We start from the raw sequence: 22,193 nt of genomic DNA on the forward strand, positions 1-22,193 counted from the left end.
GCAAATTAAGCATTAATTAAAGAAAAATCATCATTTTAACGCCATCGAAAGTCTTCTGCTCCACAAACACCTTAACAAATCCAGAAAAAGACAAGAGTTTCCACCATTAAATTATGAATATACCCTTGGCGAATCCCCAAACGTCCCCCAAAACACTTTCTTTCCCGGCGCAATTACAAGAAAGACGAGGTCACATTTGTCATTTAACAGGACCTGTAGATCCCACCTGACGAAAAGAAATTGAAAATAGTTAATACACAGGAGTAAAATAATACTGGCACAGAGTGGTAGACGATAGAAAAACTTCGTCTAGAGAGAGAACGGCGGAGAGAGAGAGAGAAAGAAAGATGAGTTCAAATCACAATTTCAGGTATTTTTTTTTATTGGAATTAAAATCACATGAATTCAGCTGAAAATTTGAGATTGAACAATATCCGTCTTCGAATTTGTTTCTCTTTTTTGTGATTCTATCTGATCTTTGTGTTGCTGTGTACTATCGTAGTCAAAATGACTGGATTTCTAACTTTCTCAGCTTCCTAAGTAAATTCTGAAAGTTTTAGCTTCTGTAGTGTGTTGTACATGTTGGTAAGTATACAGTGTGTATTTGGATTTGTGTGCGTACATTATATGGACGTATGTACAGACCTATGCGTATGGGTATGTTTGAACCACACGTTCTATAGGTTGATCTGGTGGAAGAATCTTCTCTGGAAGTGTAATTTGTTTAATTGTGTTTTATAAGCTGAGGGAATGATAATTTCAGGATATGTTTGGAAGTTACATTGAATTTGCAGAAAATTGATGATTTGTGTAGATCAATTTTCTTTCAATGCCTTGAGAATCATTAGTGAATAATATGCTTGTGAATTTGTTGGCTATCTGTTGAATCTGTTAATTAGTTGTCTCCAATGTTTGAGTTCTTGAAACTCAAGGATTAAAAACTCTACATGATAGAAATGTAAATTCTTACATTTCAGTCCCCATGGAGTTTCCCTTTCCCAAAATTGAATTGAATAATTGATACATATATGTGTGGAAGAAAATTTCTGAGCAAAAAAGAAAATGTTTGTAAAAGGTCCACACTGCAGGTTTTCTTGTATCAAAAATTGAAATCTGTTTCAATTGACTTTAAAATTTTCCCTGCAGAGGAGAATGGTTTGAATTATCAGTTTGCTTTATTTCTTTTTCATTCACTGACACTGATTAGATTTTCAGATATATTCTTCTGTGCATTTAATATAACAATTAAAACAGGAATCTTCTTTTATGCATGAATGCATGATAATGGAGGCTTACTTTGACATTTTACATGATCTAATCATACTGTATACATTTTTGTAGCTTCAGTCTCGTTGCACTCTACAAGGATTGTTATTCATTTTAATCGTCAGTCAAGGTACATTGTAAAATTCAGGTAAGAAGAACGAAATTGGTTTCAATTAAAAGTGAGACTTCTAGAACTTGATACATATTCATACTCATTCTACTTGGCATATGATGTGCTATGGTCAGGTATCTTGATAGATGGAAAGAAATGTAGGAAAAGGTATGATGGGCCAACAGAAAAACTATGAACAAGTTGGCTATAGTTCTGTGGATACAAGAAATGAGGGAATTGGATCTGCAAACCAAAGAACTTTTCAGGATCCTTCCAGTTCTATTAACACAAATATACGACCACCTGATTTTAATATGCCAGTTGGAGCTAGGCCTGTTCTAAACTTTTCTATTCAGACTGGTGAGGAGTTTGCTTTTGAGTTTATGCGGGACAGGGCTTTTGCAAAACAGCACTTTATTCCACATTCTACTGGTGAGGCTAGTAGTACCACCTCTTATATGGACCTAAAGGACATACTCGGAATATCTCATGCAGGTTCTGAAAGTGGATCTGATATTTCCATGATTGCCTCAGTGGACAAAAGTCGAGTCCAAGATCATGAGAGAAAGAGTACTCTAAATGAAGAGCATGCTTTCTCCCACACTGCACAATCTGTGTCTAGGACCACCTCAAGGAATAATGATGGACGTGGGGTTCACAGCCGTTCAATATCCAGACCTTCCAAAAAATTTAAGTTCCTCTGCAGTTTTGGTGGCAGAATTTTGCCTCGCCCGAGTGATGGAAAACTAAGATATGTTGGAGGAGATACGCGCATTATTCGTGTTATGAGAGATATCTCTTGGGAAGAATTTAAGGAGAAAATATCAACAATATACAGCCCAACTCACATCATAAAATATCAGCTTCCTGGTGAGGAACTTGATGCTTTGGTGTCAGTTTCATGTGATGAGGACTTACAAAATATGATGGAAGAATGTAATGTAATTGAGGATGGTGGATCACAGAAACTTCGTATGTTTCTCTTTTCCAGTAGTGACTTGGATGATTCTCATCTTGGTCTTGAGAATGTGGAAGGTGATACAGAATTTCAGTATTTTGTTGCTGTAAATGGCATGGATTTTGGCTCAAGGAGGAACTCAGTTGGTCTGGCAAGCACTTCAGGAAACAATCTAGATGAGTTACTGGGTTTAAGTATGGATAGAGAGAATGGTCGAGTTGTTGCTAACTTAGCAGCAGTTGATACTATGCATCCAGTGGGTGGTTCAGCAAATCAATCATCTCATAGAGTGGTCTCAAGTTCATTACATGAATTGGATTCTAATTCACAGGAATACCAGAATCAAGCTACACAATACAATGGGGTTGAATGGCAACAGTTATCTACTTCACAACCTATTGGCAACTTCTCAGTTATAGAGAGAAAAAGCACCGTTTTACCATCTGCTCCTCTCAGTTATGCCTATGGTCCTCGTACAACCAATTATGCACAGCTTGCAGAGGACAACTTTGTGCTAAATTCTAGCCATAGTCAGATGACTCTTGAAGGAGGAGGCTTAACTGCTGCTGAGTACCCTTTAGGAAACTCCCATGTGCTGGATCCGGAAGTATCAGCTAGTGAAGTCAAATTAAAGAGAGATGCTTCTATCCAAAAAAGGGTTAAACTTGGAAAATGTGAATCTTTAGAAAAGGAGCCTAAGGAGGAAAAGATGAAGAGAGAAAATTCAATGCAGAAAATGAATGAGCCTGAGATAACAAGACCTTTGGATTTTGAAAAAGCTGTTTCTTCTAAATATGACAACTCTACTCCCAATAACAGTTCCAGAGTTGAAGAGCAGATCTCTGGTGCTGCTGCAGTTATTGGAAATTCAGTTGTGCCATCTAAAGGTAGTGTAAAAAATCAGGACCAGATGCAGAGTTCAGTGTCCGCTGAATCTGATAAGGAGGAAAGAATAGATGCATTTAATGAAGATAGCAACTTAATTGCATCTAGTAAGGTCTCAAACTCTGGTCATGGCAACTCTGAGTCATACCCCTTTGACTTTAACTCTGAACCTTCTACAGCTCCTCCAAGGCTCTTCCGTTCAGAAAGAATACCCCGTGAGCAAGCTGGCCTAAATCGTTTGTCCAAATCTGATGATTCCTCTGCTTCACCATTTTTAATGGCCCACTCACAATCTGAAGGTTCACAGCACATGTCAGAATCAATTGATAAATTTCACGATAGGAACGAGGCTCCAGAGACAAAGCACTTAATTTCTTCAACTCTGTCTTCTAATCAACCTGCAGTTGAAGATAAAAAAGTTGAATTCCAGAAATGTGAAGAGGTTGCTGATAATGCCAAAGTAGTTGGTTCACAAATATCTAAAGATGGAGGTAAGACGAATATTCAGAACATTGAGCTTAAAGGCACCGTCTTACCTGACAGGGACACTTCCCAGCCAAGTCTCCCTATAAGAAGTGGTAACTTCCAGAATGAATCTGCATCTAAGCCAACTGAGAACATTATTGATGACAATAATGCAATGGGGGAAGTAAAGTCTCTGCCAGCTGGGGCTGCTTCCCAAGTGAAGCCTTCTGTTAATGAGCATGGAGACATTCTTATTGATATCAATGATCGCTTCCCCCGTGATTTCCTGTCTGACATATTTTCTAAAGCAATGGATGGATCAGCAGGGGTTGCTCCATTGCATGGTGATGGAGGTGGTTTGAGCTTAAATATGGAGAACCATGAGCCTAAGCACTGGTCATTTTTCAAGAAATTAGCTCATGAGGATTTTGTTAGAAGGGATGTCTCTCTTATGGACCAAGATCATCCTAGTTTCCCAACTACAAATGCACATGTTGATGAAGTATCAATGGATTATAGTTATCCAACCTCCAAGATTAGTGGAGTTGTAATGGATTCCCATATCAATATTCAAGCTGACATTCATCAGCAATCACCTCAGATCACTGAACCCTTGACCATGAATTTGCCTTCAGATTATAATCCATCTCAAGTCACTGGAATACAATCTATGCAGTCTGATGGTACAATCAACCGAAAAACACCTGACTCAGTTTATCAGGTATCGAATTATACTAGTCGCACTAAGATTTTCTGCAGTATATGTTTGTCAATTTTCTTATTTCAATATGCATTATAGCCCCCCCAACCTCCCTCTGCTACCCTGTGATTTTTTTCCTTAACATGTGAAGGATGAGGTACAAGATGCTCAGAATGCTGGTTTTCCCCCAGTCGACTTCCCACTGGGAGATTTTGATATACACTCCTTGCAGGTACTGTCTTTCAGTTAGTTAAATATTACCAATAAATGATTTTTGGCAATGGTGACTCTAGAAACATATACTGCTTCTATAAAAGGGAATGAAATGTTATGTTATATGTTCTTCACTCTATTGAATTTCATATCAAGGCTTTTGTTTTTGTCTGTCTCCCTCTCTGCATGCCCTTGTTACAGATAGGTCCAAAGTTTCTTCCTACATGCCCTTATTTTTCTTATTCAATGATTTCAATCTGCATTTCTTACTCAGTGATCTTCAATCTGCATTATTATAACCCTTATCCAAGTGCTTTGGTTTGACCTACAATTGTATACTCAATTGCTATACCCACTTCATTCTTACTTCTCATGTTCCTTTTGGCTGATTATGTAATAGTGGATAAAACATGATAACTTTTTTACTTTAATATATTTTAGATTTTAGATAGAGAAGATTTGATATAAGAGTTGAGGTGAAATTTAATGAGTTTTAATTGTTTCTTTCAGCTGGAATACCTATTCTTGCCAAATTATGTTTCTGTCTCGACTTAATCCTTTTAAAATGATTATTTTCTTATAAGGAGATACATTAAGAAACAACAAGGGGGTACTACCCAAAGTACAAATCCTTTAAATTATTGATTATTAATCTCATATTAAACTTAGTACTACTAATCCAATCCAAATTGTAAATTCATAAAGCATAACATCCTGTGCTTTTTTATTTGCACTTATGTTTCAAATTTTCATTATGGATCTTGAAGATAATAAGGGGGCAGTTCACACTAATTGGCTCTTAACAAGACCGAGCAGGGGTAACAATGGCTGCCACTAAAAGAAAAGATAATACCAATAAGTCTGGTGCATGCTTTGAATGCTGGCTACTTATGACACTAGAACTTTCCAAATTATTCGAAATTTTGGTGATATGAAAGATACAAATGGTTTGTGTAATAGGCTAACACTCCACAGTTCTTACTGGGGAACCCAGAGTCCCAGAGGGCAGTGTTTTTAACATTGAAAATTGGCGTGGGGGATGTTGATGGGTCAAACATAGTTGGGAGGCAAAACAGATTTTCTTGTTTATCGAAAGTGAGGTTGAGTAGAACTTTCCTTCCAATAATTTGAATCACCCTATGCATGGGTGAAAATTGAGTGGAGGTATAAATGTAAAATAATAATTTAAAGAGTTAATACCAAGAATGATCCTCCGAGTTTGGTGGTAACACCACTTTTGGTCCTAACCTTTGTCCTTGACCACCTGCCGTCCTTTGATTGTCAATTTTTAACCTTATTTAGTCTTCTGTTAGTTTTTCCCATCTAAGGCCGAGGGACAAAAGTGTCAATCTATCTCTCATCTCCTATTAGCACATGAAGACCCATCTCCCATTTCTGGACTGTGTTTGTTTCTTTGATGCTTTCTTCATTGGCATTTTTCTTCTTCTTCAACTGGTAGACATACAGAAAGACTAGCGTGAGAATGTCTAAAGTCTAAACTGGCCAAGTCTCCGACAACGGTTCCGGCCATTGCTGCCAGTTTTAGTGTGTGTTGTGGCTGATCCTAAGCTGGTTCGCTGGAGCTTGGAATGGGGGTAGAGCTGATGGTTTTAGGAATGTCTGCGATTGCTGGCAGAGAAGTGTTTGTGGAGACATTGGGTGGACTTGACAGAGTTAAAGGGATTGTGTAGAGTTTCTTGAGTGGCTTCCCACAAAGATCAACATTGCCGGCAAAGAACTCCGTTTTCTGATTGTTCAGAGCTATTGATTCTGGGATTTCTCTGGTGAGGTTGTTGAAAGAGAGATCAATGGTAGTATTCGCTGGGATTTTCTTGACAAACTCCGGAGAAAGCAAACCAGAAAGCCTGTTGGAAGAGAGATTCAAGTATCTGAGATTCTCCCCACCAAACTCTTCCACCAGCAATCCATTCAACAAGTTGGATGACAGATCCAACACTTCAACAAACTGAAATCCACCCAGAACAGCACCAGGAAAATAGTCTCTTCAAAGAAACCACACTAAGATTCTGCAAATAACTCGGCTTCTCCGTAATTTCTCCGGCCACGGCGTTGTCGGAGAGATTCAGAAGCTTCAAACTCTTCATCTCTCCAACAGCTTCAGGAAGCCCACCATAAATCACATTACTGGAAAGAGAAAGAACCTGAAGCTCTGAAGCATTGAAAAGTGACGAGGGTAGAGTTCCATTCAAGAAATTTGCAGAGAGATCATCATGTCTGAAATTGCATCTTCTTCTTTTCAACTGCTTATTGTGCTTTGTTATTTAGGTCTGGGAATGGGTCTCGTGTGCTAATAGGAGATGAAGATAGATTGACACTTTTGTCCCTCAAACTTACGGTGTCAAACGGGGAAAACTAATGGAAGACTAAATAAGCTTAAAATTGATAGTAGTTTCTAAATAACTATTTAGTAGTTTCTTAATATCTAAACTATGTAATGTAATTGTAATAAAATAAGACTTCCTAAATAATCATTGCCAGCATGTATCACCATCTTATCTTGCAAAGGAACATAAAATTTTGTACATTCCACCAACATGATGGGGAGCATTAATTTGAACTTCCATTTTCACCTCCCAACTAAACACATACCCTTATCTGATGGGATAGCAAATTGTAGATGCCAAGAATGCTTGACTTTTATTTGTTTCTTACCTTACTATATCTTGACCTTTTTGTCAGAAAGATGGAATTAAGGGTCAAAGTATCATCTTATTGTAGAATAGTCCTGTGCCAAGAGCCAAAGATCTTGCTAGTCAACCTTTTGTTTGTCTGCAGGAAACTAACCAAGATGAACGAAGCAATACTTTCCCAAATGGAGGCAATACCTTGATATTTAAGTCAAAAAAACTTTAATTTCATAACTCTATTCAATTATATACTTCAGGGGTAGGGTAGTTATGAAGTTGGTTTAGTACTTTGGTGTGTTCTGCCACATTAAACTCATGCAGTTAGAATAGGGTATTTTAAAGTGTACACAGACAGCATGATATTGCAAGCAGTTCAAGAATTCTCCTTTTTCAGTTTATAAATGTATCCTCTTGTGTCAAGGGTTTTAAGATCAGTAATAGATGCAACTCCTTTTGAAATTCTTCTAGGCATAATCTTGTTATCAGTTTAAGGTCTCAAAGAGATGATTATTTGTAGTGGTTTAAACTGCTGGTATCTTTTAATGGTTTTTTGTTTTCCTTGTGCTTGTGGGATTAATGTTGTCTTACCAGATTACATTTAAGGTATTATCACTGAGTAGCCTCCATTCCGATTAAAATTCTGGCTAGAAGCATGGTTAGGTGCTTTTCCATCAATATTCGATAACTATTTATAAGGAATATTATAGTGGGTAATTGACAATGAATATGATAAAAGGAAAGAGAAAATCTTATTATGAGTTTACTTATATGATTGATTGACGAATCCATACTTTGATTTGTAATTGTTTGCAACCTATACCTAAAAACTTGTTACAAGTAACAAATTTACTAATTTTTCCATTAAATATAATTATAGTATGGATTTAACATGTTCTCATTAAGGGTATATTATCATTTTTTATAAAAATACTTTTATACAGTGCAACCTGACATTTCAATTAATTAAAAAATAACTAATCATAAAAGAAAAATTCAAACACAGTTTAATTAATATGGTCAGAAAACCAACTTCATTTATGCTTAACAGAGTTGAGAATTGGGATTAACTTAGGCTTACTTTGCTTAAGTTTATAAAATTTCTTATCCTTTATACATTATGAAGCCATACACATCTTTAATAAATTAGATGCTTAGACAGGGAATGTTGTTCAATTCAGCATGCGATATTTAGAGGAAGAAAAAGAAGAATTAATCTACAAATCGTAGAGATAATTTGTTTTTGATAATGCCAGTTAGTTCTTGTTGTCGTGATTTATTGTGTTATTTTTTTTTAAATGTTTGTTAATTGTGAATAAGTTCAAATTGTGAGCTGCATTATGGAAATGCTTTTTTTAAAGACACAGTAAATATATTTGACAGAAAAGTTAATAAAATTTGCATGTCGTTATAATTTGAAGTATATGTTGCTCAGTGTAAAAGTAGTTGAAATGAGTTGGTTAAAATTTCCTCAATGTTTTAAAACATAATCTTCATTTTAATACCATAGCATATAATATTCAGAATCCTTGCTACTAGATATGGATCATATCTGATTGATGGTATAATATCCTAAAATCTTTTTGACATTTTCTTCCCATTCTTAGATAACCTTTTCTAGTTTGCGGTTTGCCATTACAGATCATAAAAAATGAAGACCTTGAAGAGTTGAAGGAATTGGGTTCTGGAACATTTGGCACTGTCTATCATGGCAAATGGAGAGGAACAGATGTTGCCATCAAGAGAATAAAGAAAAGTTGCTTCACTGGCCGATCATCAGAGCAGGAGAGGCTGGTGAGTTTTCTATAGTGATTTTAAGGTTCTGTTGTCAGTGCATGTAATTTATGCTGCCTTATACATTATCTTTGGACATAAAAAGCTTAAGCTTAGAATATTATATTGTGCTTTTCTTTGTGCTTGCTATTTCATAATACACACTTGTAAATTATTTAGACTGTTGAGTTTTGGCGTGAGGCTGATATTCTCTCAAAGCTTCACCATCCAAATGTGGTGGCATTTTATGGTGTGGTGCAAGATGGGCCTGGAGCAACTCTTGCTACCGTCACAGAGTTCATGGTGAATGGGTCCCTCAGACATGTTTTGCTTTGCAAGGACAGGTACCAGTTATTTTAAATAGCATAGTAATAGTAAGCCTGACCTCTGTATCCAACACATTTCTCATTTTCCCTTCCTCTGTAAATTTTCAGACACCTTGATCGTCGCAAGAAACTCATCATCGCAACAGATGCAGCATTTGGAATGGAATATTTGCATTCAAAAAATATTGTGCATTTTGACTTGAAATGTGACAACTTGCTCGTCAACTTGAAGGATCCTTCTCGGCCAATTTGCAAGGTGACTGACTTAAGATGAGATCCATATGCCATATAGTGATAAATGTGCTACTTTAATCTGTAGTTAGGTCAAGTTTCATTGAACTCAATATAGTGCTTTATTAAATAGGCTAGTATATCAGAGTTTATGGAATATTTTGTTTATAAAGACCCATCTCACCTATGAGGAAAAGCAATTATGCCATATTATGTTTTGTTTTGAGAAAAGGACAAAAATGATTGATGATGGATTTGACGTACATATATGACAATTGCGCTGTTCTTCATGCAGGTCGGTGATTTTGGGCTGTCCAAAATCAAGAGAAATACCTTGGTCACTGGTGGTGTAAGGGGAACTCTTCCATGGATGGCTCCTGAGCTATTAAATGGGAGCAGCAACAAAGTTTCTGAGAAGGTCAGGTCTCAAGTATTAATTTGTTTTAAAATATTATAGTATATTAGTATTTTTTTTTCTGGTCTGAAAAGTATGTAAATTATTCAAGAGCACACAACTGATTTTGAAATGGAGGATCTGCAATAGTCTGAATATATTAAATTAACAGCTTGAGTAGTTTTTAAGCAGGAGGATCTCTCAGTGTGATTTAAACTGGTTTGAGAAGGAGCACATTTGTCTTCTGACCATTTCCGTCAACAGCTTTCCCTAGTTCTTGTTCTGTCTTTTTACCTAACCACATTTCCTTCATCTTTTCCCTGAAGACAATTACAAAATTCATGTAACAAAACATTTGTTGCATAACATGACAGTTTAAAGTCTTTTTGCAGGTTGATGTCTTCTCCTTTGGGATTGTACTTTGGGAAATTCTTACCGGTGAAGAACCTTATGCCAATATGCATTATGGAGCGATCATAGGTTCTTTTCTCCCCATTCTATCATGCTTGCTTCCCAGTACTCAATTTTAATGTGTTTTTTGTTGTGCCTTTGCCATTTACACCTGACAGTCATATTGTTTTATGTTGAATATTAAGAAACCTTTGTCTCATTCCTAGTAGAAGTTGTCTTAGTTTCCTATTCTTATTAGTAGTTTCCTATTCCTATTAGGACTAGTTTAGTATATATAGAGGTAGAAGTATAGAGTAGATAAACAGAGAGATACAATCTATTGAAATCTTTCATTATAATATACTCTTTCTACTCTCTCTTCTTTGGTTTCTCACATATTTTGCTTCCACCTAACTGGCGGGTGGTTGTTATTCTCCACCTGCCAGGCCTTTCAATCTCTCAATTTCAACATGGTATCAGAGCCTACTTTCTTAGGCTATTTTTCTTCCAATATTTCCGGCAGCACCTATTTTTCAGTGTAAACAGAAACCCGCGACTGTTTTCTCTTGTTCCGACGTGTCTGGTGGTTGTTCTCCAAATCTTTCACCACAGGACCCCTTGGAACCTCGTCGTGAGCCTTCGCCTGAAAACCCATCAGCATCCACCGCCACACGCGTTGTCACGCGCCACCATCGCTGACGGACTAGCTTTCGTTTTTCCGGTAAGATCTCCTCTTCTCCGGTGATTTTCTGGTCTCACCTCCTACATCGTTGGATTCCTCTCCTCTTTGCGACCTTAACTGGAAAATTTGGTCTCCTTCCTCCACCGCCGCCGGCGTCACGCACCACCGCCGTCTTCACGCGTCGGCGACCTTCCTCACGTGCCGGTGCGTGAGGCTACCTCTGACGATATTTCCCGGCGAGATTTTCCAGCTCTCTCCGTCAGTTCTCCGCGTCTCCATCGATGTTCCTGTGATATATTTTTCCCGTGAAATGTTTCCCAAATTGGTGTTTTGCCCATCTTTGGACCTTTTTGGTGAAATTTGAAGGCTTTATTTTGGGTTTGTTGCCAAACTTCTCCCCAAGGTGTTTGTGTTTTGGTATAACCGTGTTTGTTTCTTTATCTCCGGTATGCCTTATCCCATGGGTGTCCAGTTTCAACACTACTATAAAGGCCTTTGATTATTTCCCATGTTTCAAGTAAGGGGGATGTGACTATCTACAATCAAACGGTGTTCTATTTTACTTATTTTACTTTGTTTTCATCTCGTTGCTTTGGGTTTATCTTCATTACTATGGGCTCTACTGCATCCTTTGCTATTCTTTGCTCCCTTTTCGACTCTACCGCTCTCGATGAAGGCTTTGTTGACATGTCCTAGAGTGTTTATGTTGTGTTATCTGGAGGTTGTTCATGTTCAACTCTATCCTTGGTGCGTTCATCTTCATTCCTGAGGATCGTGTTCAACTTCATCCTCGGTGTGTTCATTCCCAAGATCGTGTTCAGCTTTGTTCTTGGTGTGTTCATCTTTATTCCCAAGGATTGTGTTCGGCTCCATTCTTGGTGCATTCGTCTTCATTCCCAAGGAAGGGTCAGGCATAGCGCAATCTCCTTTGAAGTCATCCATCCTAGAGTGCTTATGTTGTGATGGTGTTCGTGTTAATCTTCACCCTTGGTGCCTTCATTCCCAAGGCTGTTCGTGACAAGCTTCGCCCCTGGCGCCTTCATTCCCAAGGGTTGTGTATAGCATTGTCCCTCCGAAGCCATCCAACACTGTTATCCTCTAGTTGCATTTAATTTTCATTTGTAATTTTGAGTGAGGTAGAGTGCTTGTTTTAATCCAAGCTTGGAACTTCCAGATGTTCCAGCTTGAGGGGGAGTGTTGAATATTAGGAAACCTATGTCTCATTCCTAGTAGAAGCTGTCTTAGTTTCCTATTCTTATTGGTAGTTTCCTATTCCTATTATGACTAGTTTAGTATATATAGAGGTCCATAGAAGTATAGGGTAGATACACAGAGAGATACAATCTATTGTAATCTTTCATTATAATATACTCTTTCTATTCTCTCTTCTTTGGTTTCTCACATATTTTGCTTCCGCCTAACTGGTGGGCGGTTGTTATTTTCCACCCGCCAGGCCTTTCAATCTCTCAATTTCAACACATTCCTGTGACTTAGATTAGCTTATATCCTTCTGAGATCAAATATCTATCTTGTTAAGAAAAAAGGGAAGAGTGTCGGAAATCTGAAGGGCTGGGGATTGTAGTTTTAGATGAAAGAATACAATGAAGAAAGGATTCGAAGAGGCTGGTAGTAAATAAATATAAAAGTGATTTGTGGAAATTCGATGAGCTTGAGACAACCATGCATGATATGCCTGGTTGTCCTGACAGTAAACAATACAACCCAAGTAGTATACATGGTTGTATCCGATACAACAAGGCACTGGTGCCAATCATAGAAATTCCCTATATTGTATTCTGACATTGGAAAGCAATGATCTGTGCAATCAATATCTGATAGTCTGAACCATCTTTGCTTAGTTGGCTGGAGAACACATTATTGACAATGGAATACTTTATATGCACAAGAAGCATACTGAAGTAGTGAAGTTTCTGTTGATACACTATTGTATTTCCTTATATGCATTACTCTTGCTGCCTTCTGTTTTTATTTGTGAAAGAATCAATCCTCTTTTATTACTTGGTCTCCTTCTGATGCCATTTTATTATGGTAAGGACTTTATAGTAAGTGTATAGAAGTGGAATGACGATAAATAGATTGTGATGGAAAATATCCTGTCTTTTTAACTTGTATGCAGGTGGCATTGTGAACAACACCTTACGGCCAAACATACCAAACTTCTGTGACCCTGAATGGAGAATGCTGATGGAACAGTGCTGGGCTCCGGACCCCGCAGCTCGGCCATCCTTCACCGAAATTGCTAGACGCTTACGTGCCATGTCAGTAGCCTGTCCTAGTAGACCACAAGGTCACCTGGCTCAGACCCAGCAATCCAAGTAATGGCCTTTTATCCGCCAACTGATTCTGATAAACATACAGTCCAGCCAATATACTCAGAAATTTATTGTCCATCACATCAGTAGAAAGGATGCTTACGTATCGAAGTGTGAATTGAAATAATGTACTGTTGACAATTGATAGTCGAAAGGTATATATTGTTAGTGTCTAAACGTTGAAGCGTGAGAAGAATTGCCTGCTTATATCCATCCATCTATCTATATTGTAAAGCATCATTGTTGTTTTCTTTTTATTTTTTATTGTACGACTAAACACAAATCCAGGTTTGCTTGTAATAATGTTTTAATGTTTAGCTTGTGATCATTTTCATGTTACCACACATTTTTGTATTATAAATTTATACACTTGAAGTCGCTGAAGATATATAACCTTTGGCCGTACTATGTAAAACATATAATATTCATGAATCATGATACAGGCATAACATAATTTAATTGTTTCTGTAAGTAGAGATTTCGTGTTCGGTCTTAAGAATGCAGTTACTCACTTTTGAGATTTTACTCCGTAAGAAAATAATTATTTTTCCTTCAAATAACAATAACAATAAAAATAAAAATAAAAATAAAAATAAAAATCTGTAAGTGAAAGTAAGCAAAAATTTCTCCTTTAATGTTGAAGGCAAATTTTACTATGGACCGCGGTCCACAATGTATTATAGTACAGGCATCAAAACGGTGCCGTTTATTTTAATGAAAAGAAACGACACTCGTTTCGCGCCTGATAGATACCCCAAATCGGGCACTTGGCCTAAGGAGTATGAGAGGGCAGTCGGGCTCGAGTACAGCAAAACATTTGGCGATTCACGAGAAAGGGCTTCTTTCGTGGTTCCTGCAACATGAAGCACCCGGGAGACCAGGCCGGCGGACGAGCGAGTATCCGTCAGGAACTGGCTTGCTTAGGTAGGAGACCAAGCCCGATAGTTGGTGCTCTCCGACTGGGTTCCTTCAGAGGACTCGGATGGGCAACCATGCTCAGTAGTCGGTGTGTCCCCGACAGGGTTTCCTCAGAGGACCCAGATGGTCGACCATGCTCAGCGGTCGGAGCGTCTTTACCTAAGTGCCTCAGCCTCCCTAGCCAGGCTACCCCGTTAGGCAGTCAGTGCATCCCCGACCGAGTGCGCGCCTAGAGGCGGTTAACAGCGGATTCAGCGGAGATTCCTTTCCTTATCCAGCAAGTAGCTTCTTTCTTCATTTTAAGTAGTTATCCCGTTAATTATGGTAGACTCTATAGCTGATTCAGCTCTATCTTTTGCCCTACTTTCTTGGTAGAGAGTTCAACTCTTTGTATAAATACTCCCGCAGCGTCACCGTGGGAAAGGGTGGACTCTTTTACTAACAAAGAGCTCGTTATTCTCTCTCGTTTATTCAAAGCCCAATTTTTTACAGTAGTGTTGGCCCACCGAATTACGGCTACCCTTAGGCCGTGAAACCAACATTGGCACCGTTCGTGGCGATACGCCGAGAGCTCGAAAGGCTTGGGCCAGACAACTATACGTAGGGTCAATAGCCTTCCAAGAGTCGGATCGAAAGAAAGCTTCCAGAGAGCCGATTGTCTTCACGGACGATGACCTGCCCAGGGGCCCGACTCCCAATCGCGATGCCTTAGTCGTCACTATGGATATTTAGGGGACAATCATTCGTCGAGTACTGGTAGACACCGAGAGAAGTGTTAACGTGTTGTGTTTAGAAGTGTACAAAAAGTTGGGATTGCCCTTGGAGCGCTTGTGGCCGAGTAAGACCCCACTGGTCGGGTTCACTAGTGATGCAATTGACACCGAAGGTTGCACTTCATTAACAGTGGAAATGGGCACTTGGCCCCACGTAAGAAAGCTGGAGATGGAATTTGTGGTGGTCGTCTAGGAATGCGCGCACAATGTCATCCTCGACCGACCAGGTTTGGAGGACTTAGGCGCCTTAATCTCCATCGAGCATTTATGTATGAAATTCCGCACACCGACTAACGTCAGAGTAGTGCGGTGTGACCAGAAGATGGCCCGAAGTTGTTACTTACAGACTTGTCGGAAGGTGGGACAAGGTTCTCACCGGGTTAACACAATTGCCCAATAGCTGGCCGAGCGGCCTATAGAACGCCCGGCCCCAGCTGTCGAGCTAGAGGAGGTCATGTTGGAACCAAACCGCCTAGAGAGAAAGGTTCGGATTGGGGTAGGATTGCCCGATCTTGTGAAGCATGCAATCTCAATGTGCTGAGAAGGTAAAAGGAGATATTCGCATCGGGGCCCGAGGACATGCCAGGGGTTGACCGGTCGATCATAACTCATAAATTGGCAATCGATACCGGCCTTAATCCAGTAGCGCAGAAGAGGAGGTACTTATCCAACGATCGGAGAGATTTTGTAAAGCAAGAAGTGGACACTCTACTCGCGATCGGACATGTCCGAGAAATGAAATATCCCGGCTGGCTGGCCAACATGGTGTTGGCGCCTAAGCCGCCGGCGTGGAGGATGTGCGTGGATTACACCGACCTCAACAAGACGTGCCCTAAGGATCCTTTTCCTTTACTGCGGATTGATCAGCTGGTCGATGACACAGCCGGGTGCGCCCTTCTTCAATCTGAAAGAAAAGTTAATTAGTTGTTCAAAATACATTAATAATTATAAAGTTTAGAGAAAAGGGTCAAATAGACCCCTAAACATTGTCTTAAAGGTCAATTAGCTCCCTAAACTTTAAAAAAGGTCAATTAAACACTCAAACATGTTAAATTTGGTCAATGAAGCCCAAAAACCGGTAAATGACAGGTCATTTTAATTCCAGCGACGAAATCCGGCCACCGGTGATAGATTCTGGCGACCGGCGAGATTTTCCGGTCGTCTTCCACTGGAGAAGACGACTGGACGGCCGCCTTCTCCATTCTCCAGTGGAGAAGACGACCAGAAGAAGATGACCAGATTGGTCATCTTCTCCAATGGAGAAGACGACCACCAGACGGTCGTCTTCTCCAATGGAGAAGGCGGCAGACGCTTCTCCATTGGAGAAGGCGGCCGTTCGGTCGTCTTCTCCGGTGGAAGACGACCGGACGGCCGGAAAAATTCGTCGGTCGCCGGAATCTGTCACAGGTGGCCGGATTTCGTCGCCGGAATTAAAATGACCTGTAATAACAGGTCATTTATCGGTTTTTGGGCTTCATTGACCAAATTTAACATGTTTGAGTGTTTAATTGACATTTTTTAAAGTTTAGGGGGCTAATTAACCTTTAGGGTAAAGTTTAGGGGCTTATTTGACCCTTTTCTCTAAAGTTTAATATATATACCTCAATGTCTTCAAATTCTTCTGGACTAATCCCACAATCATCATAAATAGTACCATATGCATCTTTCCAAGTAGGCACTACAATAAACAATTAATATGTAATATACAATATCATAAAACAATATATAAATGTTATTCAATAAAATTTGATTACCTTGGCCTTTGGCATCTTTTAACAACCAACTTTGAGAACACATCAACCCCTCCAACATTTTCGGGTGAGGCCTACTTCGATGAGGAGTCACAACCCTACCACCAATGCTAAAAACAGATTCTGAATTGAATCCACAGTAGAAATGGGTACAACTAAGATATCCCTTGCAATCATTCGCAATGTTGGATAACGAAGTCCAACACCTTGCCACCAAACTAAAACATTAAACGTAGGATCATTGCTTGGCATATTTTCTTCTTTGAAATATTTTTCCAACTCTGATTTCAAACCCCTTGCAGAATTACCTTTACCCTTATATGCATCAAATCTAGAATTAAAAAAAAAAAAAAAAAAAAACCTCATCTTCAGAATCACCCCCTATTGAGATTTCAGAATCAGATGGAACATTGTTGGTAGGATGAGGGACCTTTTGATACACTTTCACCAAATCCTTAGAATATTTTATAACCCTATCCATTTCTTGTTGAGCACTGTCTTCATAGAATTTAGGGAAAAAAAATCCATCACATCCAACTTATATCTCGAGTCAAGAATATTAGCCACAACCATTAGTCCATGAACTACTTCCCAATATTTATCAAATTTCCGCAACATACTTTTAGTCATATTTGCAACAATCACATTAGGACAGTCAGTCCAACTACGCAAAGAAAACTTGATTTCACACATCAATGGAAAGAAAATATTAGAAGTTGGATACTTTGTCTTTGAAAATTTATTTGACGAATTGTAAAACAACTTCAACCTTTCACAAATTTTCTTAGCAACTCCCAATCATCATCATGAGGTGCACAAGTAAAGAGAACATCTCGTTCTTTCAAACGTATAAAAACATCATTGTAATCTAAAGCAACACTAAGCGTCAAATATGTGGAATTCCATCGAGTTTTACAATCAAGCAGCAATTGTTTAGTACTATCTATGCCCAAGTGCCTCACATTTTCCCTAAAAGTTTCATTCCTTTTTGGTGTGGTCAACCAATAAGCAACACTATCTCTCACCTTTTCTATTTCGTTACCTATAACTTTTAATCCATCTTGAACAATTATATTCAAAATATGGGCACAACAACACATGTGAAATAAACTCCCACGTAACAAGAGATGAGAAGAACCTAGCTTAGTTATAAGGATGTTAACAAGTGCATAATTTGTAAAACAATTATCACCGGGAATGTAGACAATTTCCTTTCAATATTCCAATCATAAACAGATTTCAACAATTCCTTAGAAAGAACTAAAGTTGTGTGTGGACAATGCACATAAATAAACCTAAAAATGTAAACGAATAAAAGATTACACAAGTAATAATATAACAAATAAAGTATCCTAATTAAAAAGTGAAAATAACTATAGACATTAGATTAGAAAACTAGAAATATACATCATAAACATACTTCGTAGTTTCCAATCATTATCAATGAAATGTGTCATGATTTCCATGTAACCTTTATTTTGATTTGAAGATGTCCACATATCTGTAGTTAAGGTAATCCAACTTGTATTTGTGTTGAAAAGTATCATAATCTTGGATATTTTAACCTCATAAATCTTCAAAATGTCAACCTTAACTGTATTTCAAGAAGGAATGTCGAACAGTGGTTGAATGCTAGTTGTATACCTTCTAAATCCTTCATGATAAACAATTGCAAGAGGATATTCATGCATAATGATCATGCAAGCAAGCTCTATCCATGTAACCTCAAGATTAAACTTGAAAGTAGATAAACTCATTTTTCCATCCGCCTTCCACTGTTGTTGTAACAACGTTTGTTGTTTCAAATTTTGGATGAGTTTCATCTTACAAGATCTTTGATAATCATGAAGATGCTTTGTTCCATTTCTACTTTGCCCCCCAAGTAATTTTTTGCAATAATTGCACTCGACTTTATCCACACCATTAACTACCTTTTTGGTAAAATGCTCCCATACCACATATTTTAATCTTTTTGAACCAGCACTTTGTTCACTCGGAGCACTCGGTGCTCCCTCATTGTCATTGGTGTTAATAGTTAAATCAATAGGAGAGTCCAGGGGTGTCTCATCCGGTATTGTTGAATTATTAGGTAATGCTGATTGAGTTTCATTCGGTGTATCCCCCCCCCCCCCCCCCTCCCATCTCAACAAATACATTACACTCCTTTAAATAATTACAATATATACGAGAATATTAGTTAGATACTTGAATATTTGACTTCATTACATGCTTTAATAGATTCACAGAATCACAGTTAATTCATTACATATTTGACATTGTACATGCTTTATGCTATGAAAAATTCAAAACTCAATAATTCAATATTCAACAAAGTACAATAATAAGTACATAGTGATGTCTATTAGCGTAAATTCACAATTCATGGATTACATGCTTTCAACACATGAACACAGTACACTGTACAAGATCATCACTCAATATTCAATGAAATTGGCTTATTTCAATTTTCAAATATATAGTATATACACAGACAACATAGTACAATAGTACACAGTATATAACAATATGCTTTATGCTTATTTAAAATTTTAATTTTTAAATATAACTTACCTCTAAAGGCTGAGGCTGTGTTGGAGGCTGGAGACTGCCACTAGCACGCTTCATAGGACTGGCGATCGACGGAGACCAGCTACAACCGATGAAGACCAACTGCATTACTACTAATGTGGATTCTCCCAGCTTGATATTGGATTCAAGGCCTAGAACTCCACAACACAAGTCACGACCCGTTTTCCAGATTTATGTCTAACTGATTTCTTGATGTGTAGGGGTTGCTTTTGTGGATTTTGGTTGATGTGGAGTATGGTTGATGGTTGGAGGACGTGTATGGATGAATAGGGAAGTCGCCACACTGGGTTGAAGGGTGATAAGGCCAATTGGGACGCCACAAGGAGGGTAATATCCTTGATAAGTCAGAAATTCCTCCTAGAATGCTAGAAAGGAAATGAAAGTGTAAAGCACATATCCAAATGAATTCAACTTCAAAAATCTATTCAAAAATGAGTTCTTTAGCCCTTAAAATAGGCTATACACGTTCAAAGAATATGACTTTACTCCTAGGCTTGTAACAGAAATATAATTAATTTTAATTTAGAAGTTACTACTATTGAATTTTTGAAGTAAATGACACTTAATTCTCGCATGTGACTTGAGTTTAGTTTCTTTTGTCTTCTCCCAAGCTTAAGCCACGAAATTGGACCACTCTAAAGTATTTATCCACTTATTTTAAGGCCAACTTATTGTTTCAATTCATCACAGCAAGCTTGTCCCACTCCTTCAACAAATTGGTCTTCAAGCCAAGCTTATTTATCAATTCAGTGCTAGCAACATTAGCACAACTTCCACAATCAATGATCACCTTGAAAACCTTCCCATGAACATGGCAACATGTGTGGAAGATGTTTTCCCTTTGTGCATCATCTTCTTTGCCTTGAGCATTCAACATTCTCCTCACCATCAAGAACTCCCCTTCTATAGCTTCTTGAATTTCAGCATTCTCCCATTGTGAATCTTCATTGCTTATCTCTTGATCTTGGTCAGATTCAGTTTGAATATCTCCAAAATCATTAATTATCATTGTTTTCTTATTGGACAGTCTTTGGCAATGTGTCATCTTCCTTGGCACCTAAAACAATGAACACCACTTGGAATTGGTTTAGTTGAAGAAAATTCAACTTTACCTTTACCTTTACCTTTATCAGTGACTTCTTGGTCAGATTCAGTTTGAATATCTCCAAAATCATTAATTATCATTGTTTTCTTATTGGACAGTCTTTGGCAATGTGTCATCTTCCTTGGCACCTAAAACAATGAACACCATTTGGAATTGGTTTAGTTGAAGAAAATTCAACTTTACCTTTACCTTTATCAATGACTTCTTGGGGCTTGCTAGCTTCTCCTTTGGAGTCATTTTTCCATTCCTTTTGTCCCTTACTAGCTTTCCAATTTGAAGTGATGGATTGGGCCGTCTTTTTCCTCTTCATGAACTTTTTCTCAATTTGGACAACCTTTTGAACCATCTCTTCATAATCCACAAAATCATGCATTTCCATCTCCTCACGGATGTCCCAATTTAGCCCCTTGATGAAACGGGCAATGGTGCTTTATGGATTGTTCTCCAAACCAAGCTTCGTCATCAACTTCTCATTTTCATGGTCATATTCAGCCACACACAACCTCCCTTGCACCAAATCTTGGAGTTGTTGATAGAGCTCACGGTAGTACCAAGTTGGAATGAATTTCTTGCGCATGGCTATCTTCATTTCTCTCCATGATTCGATAGGACGGTCTCCACTTCTTCTCCTTGTCAACACTAACTTATCCCACCATAAAGTGGCATAATCAGTGAATTCCAAGGCTGCCAATATCACCTTCTTCCTCTCCGAATAATTAAGACAATCAAACACCCTTTCTACCTTACTCTCCCACTCTAGATAGGCATTCGGATCTCTCTTCCCCTGGAAATTAGGCATACTCATTTTAATGTTACCCAAATCATCATCTACATCCCTTCTTGCTGCCATTTTTCTCCCTTTTTCTCTCCTTCACATTTCTATCTCACTATCCTCAATCTCTTCACTATCATAGCCCATAAAAGACTCAACTCCCTCTCTCATATTCCCTTGGGCTCTCAAATTATTTCCCCTCCGTTCTCCCTTGTGCCCTTTGATCATTTCCTCCCTCATCTCTATTTTGTTCCCTCTCTAATTCTAACCTCTCCAAACGGTCAGCAAGTCCACTCACTAAATTACCAAGCCTAGTAAACTCCCCTTTCATAGCATCCACCATAAACTGGGTATTTGGAATCATGCTTGACTCATTATTAGATTGGCTAGACCCTGACATATTGAGCTGCAATAGAAACAAAAGTGCAACAACAAGATAAAAGATTAAGTTGGACCTCACTTCTCTCCCTCACACTCACTCTTTTTAGGGGTTGTATCACTCAAATTTTACAACTCGTGTATGAAGATTCTATTGCTCACAACTTCAAATCTTGGAATTCTAAGAACAATTTCAACTCAAACAAGGAGATACCGCACACAAGGACGTAAGATGACAAGAATAAGAAAGGATAGGAATGAAAAATATAGGATAGGCAAAGTAGATTTTGTGTGGCAACAAAAAGAAAAAGAACAAAACTCAAAAGACAGAAAGAAGATGATAATCCCCAGAAAATAAGATTTTGCGAGTGTATTTCTCAGACTTTTCTGTGTTCGTGTAGGGATTATTTCTGCAAAATTTTTATATGGAAGGGAATATTGATGAGTTATCTATTACCACAAAAAAATTCAGATAAAAAAAAACAAAAGGAACTATTTTTTCATATTTTTATTTCTAACAGCGCAATTAGGACA

At 38.2% G+C, this 22,193-nt stretch overlaps 1 protein-coding gene and 2 long non-coding RNA genes across 4 annotated transcripts; 1 reads left to right on the plus strand and 2 right to left on the minus strand.

Annotated features, from left to right (window-relative positions):
- The first annotated feature begins 201 nt into the window (after window positions 1-201).
- On the plus strand, window positions 202-13,715 carry LOC109147408 (serine/threonine-protein kinase pakA). Of its 2 annotated transcripts, none has more exons than XM_019295054.1 (10): window positions 202-370; window positions 1,342-1,414; window positions 1,508-4,407; window positions 4,538-4,618; window positions 8,886-9,038; window positions 9,198-9,361; window positions 9,452-9,599; window positions 9,870-9,992; window positions 10,361-10,448; window positions 13,178-13,715. In XM_019295054.1, the coding sequence occupies exons 3-10, from the start codon at window positions 1,525-1,527 to the stop codon at window positions 13,378-13,380; spliced, it is 3,843 nt and encodes a 1,280-aa protein (XP_019150599.1). In that variant the 5' UTR covers window positions 202-370; window positions 1,342-1,414; window positions 1,508-1,524; the 3' UTR covers window positions 13,381-13,715. The 2 variants fall into 2 exon arrangements, with proteins under 2 accessions (XP_019150599.1, XP_019150598.1); XM_019295053.1 differs by having other exon boundaries at window positions 1,513-4,407.
- Window positions 6,217-11,734, minus strand: LOC109147409. The gene is made up of 3 exons (XR_002048650.1): window positions 11,613-11,734; window positions 10,935-10,938; window positions 6,217-6,228 (listed from the first exon to the last, which is right to left on the minus strand). It is a non-coding gene; the product is annotated as an uncharacterized LOC109147409 (long non-coding RNA).
- Window positions 13,716-16,253: 2,538 nt separating the features above from the next.
- LOC109147400 lies at window positions 16,254-16,927 on the minus strand. The gene is made up of 3 exons (XR_002048643.1): window positions 16,819-16,927; window positions 16,666-16,742; window positions 16,254-16,267 (listed from the first exon to the last, which is right to left on the minus strand). It is a non-coding gene; the product is annotated as an uncharacterized LOC109147400 (long non-coding RNA).
- Between the last annotated feature and the right edge of the window lie 5,266 nt (window positions 16,928-22,193).

The sequence above is a fragment of the Ipomoea nil genome, unplaced genomic scaffold (assembly GCF_001879475.1).
Source record: "Ipomoea nil cultivar Tokyo-kokei standard unplaced genomic scaffold, Asagao_1.1 scaffold1993, whole genome shotgun sequence".
Classification (NCBI taxonomy): domain Eukaryota; kingdom Viridiplantae; phylum Streptophyta; class Magnoliopsida; order Solanales; family Convolvulaceae; genus Ipomoea; species Ipomoea nil.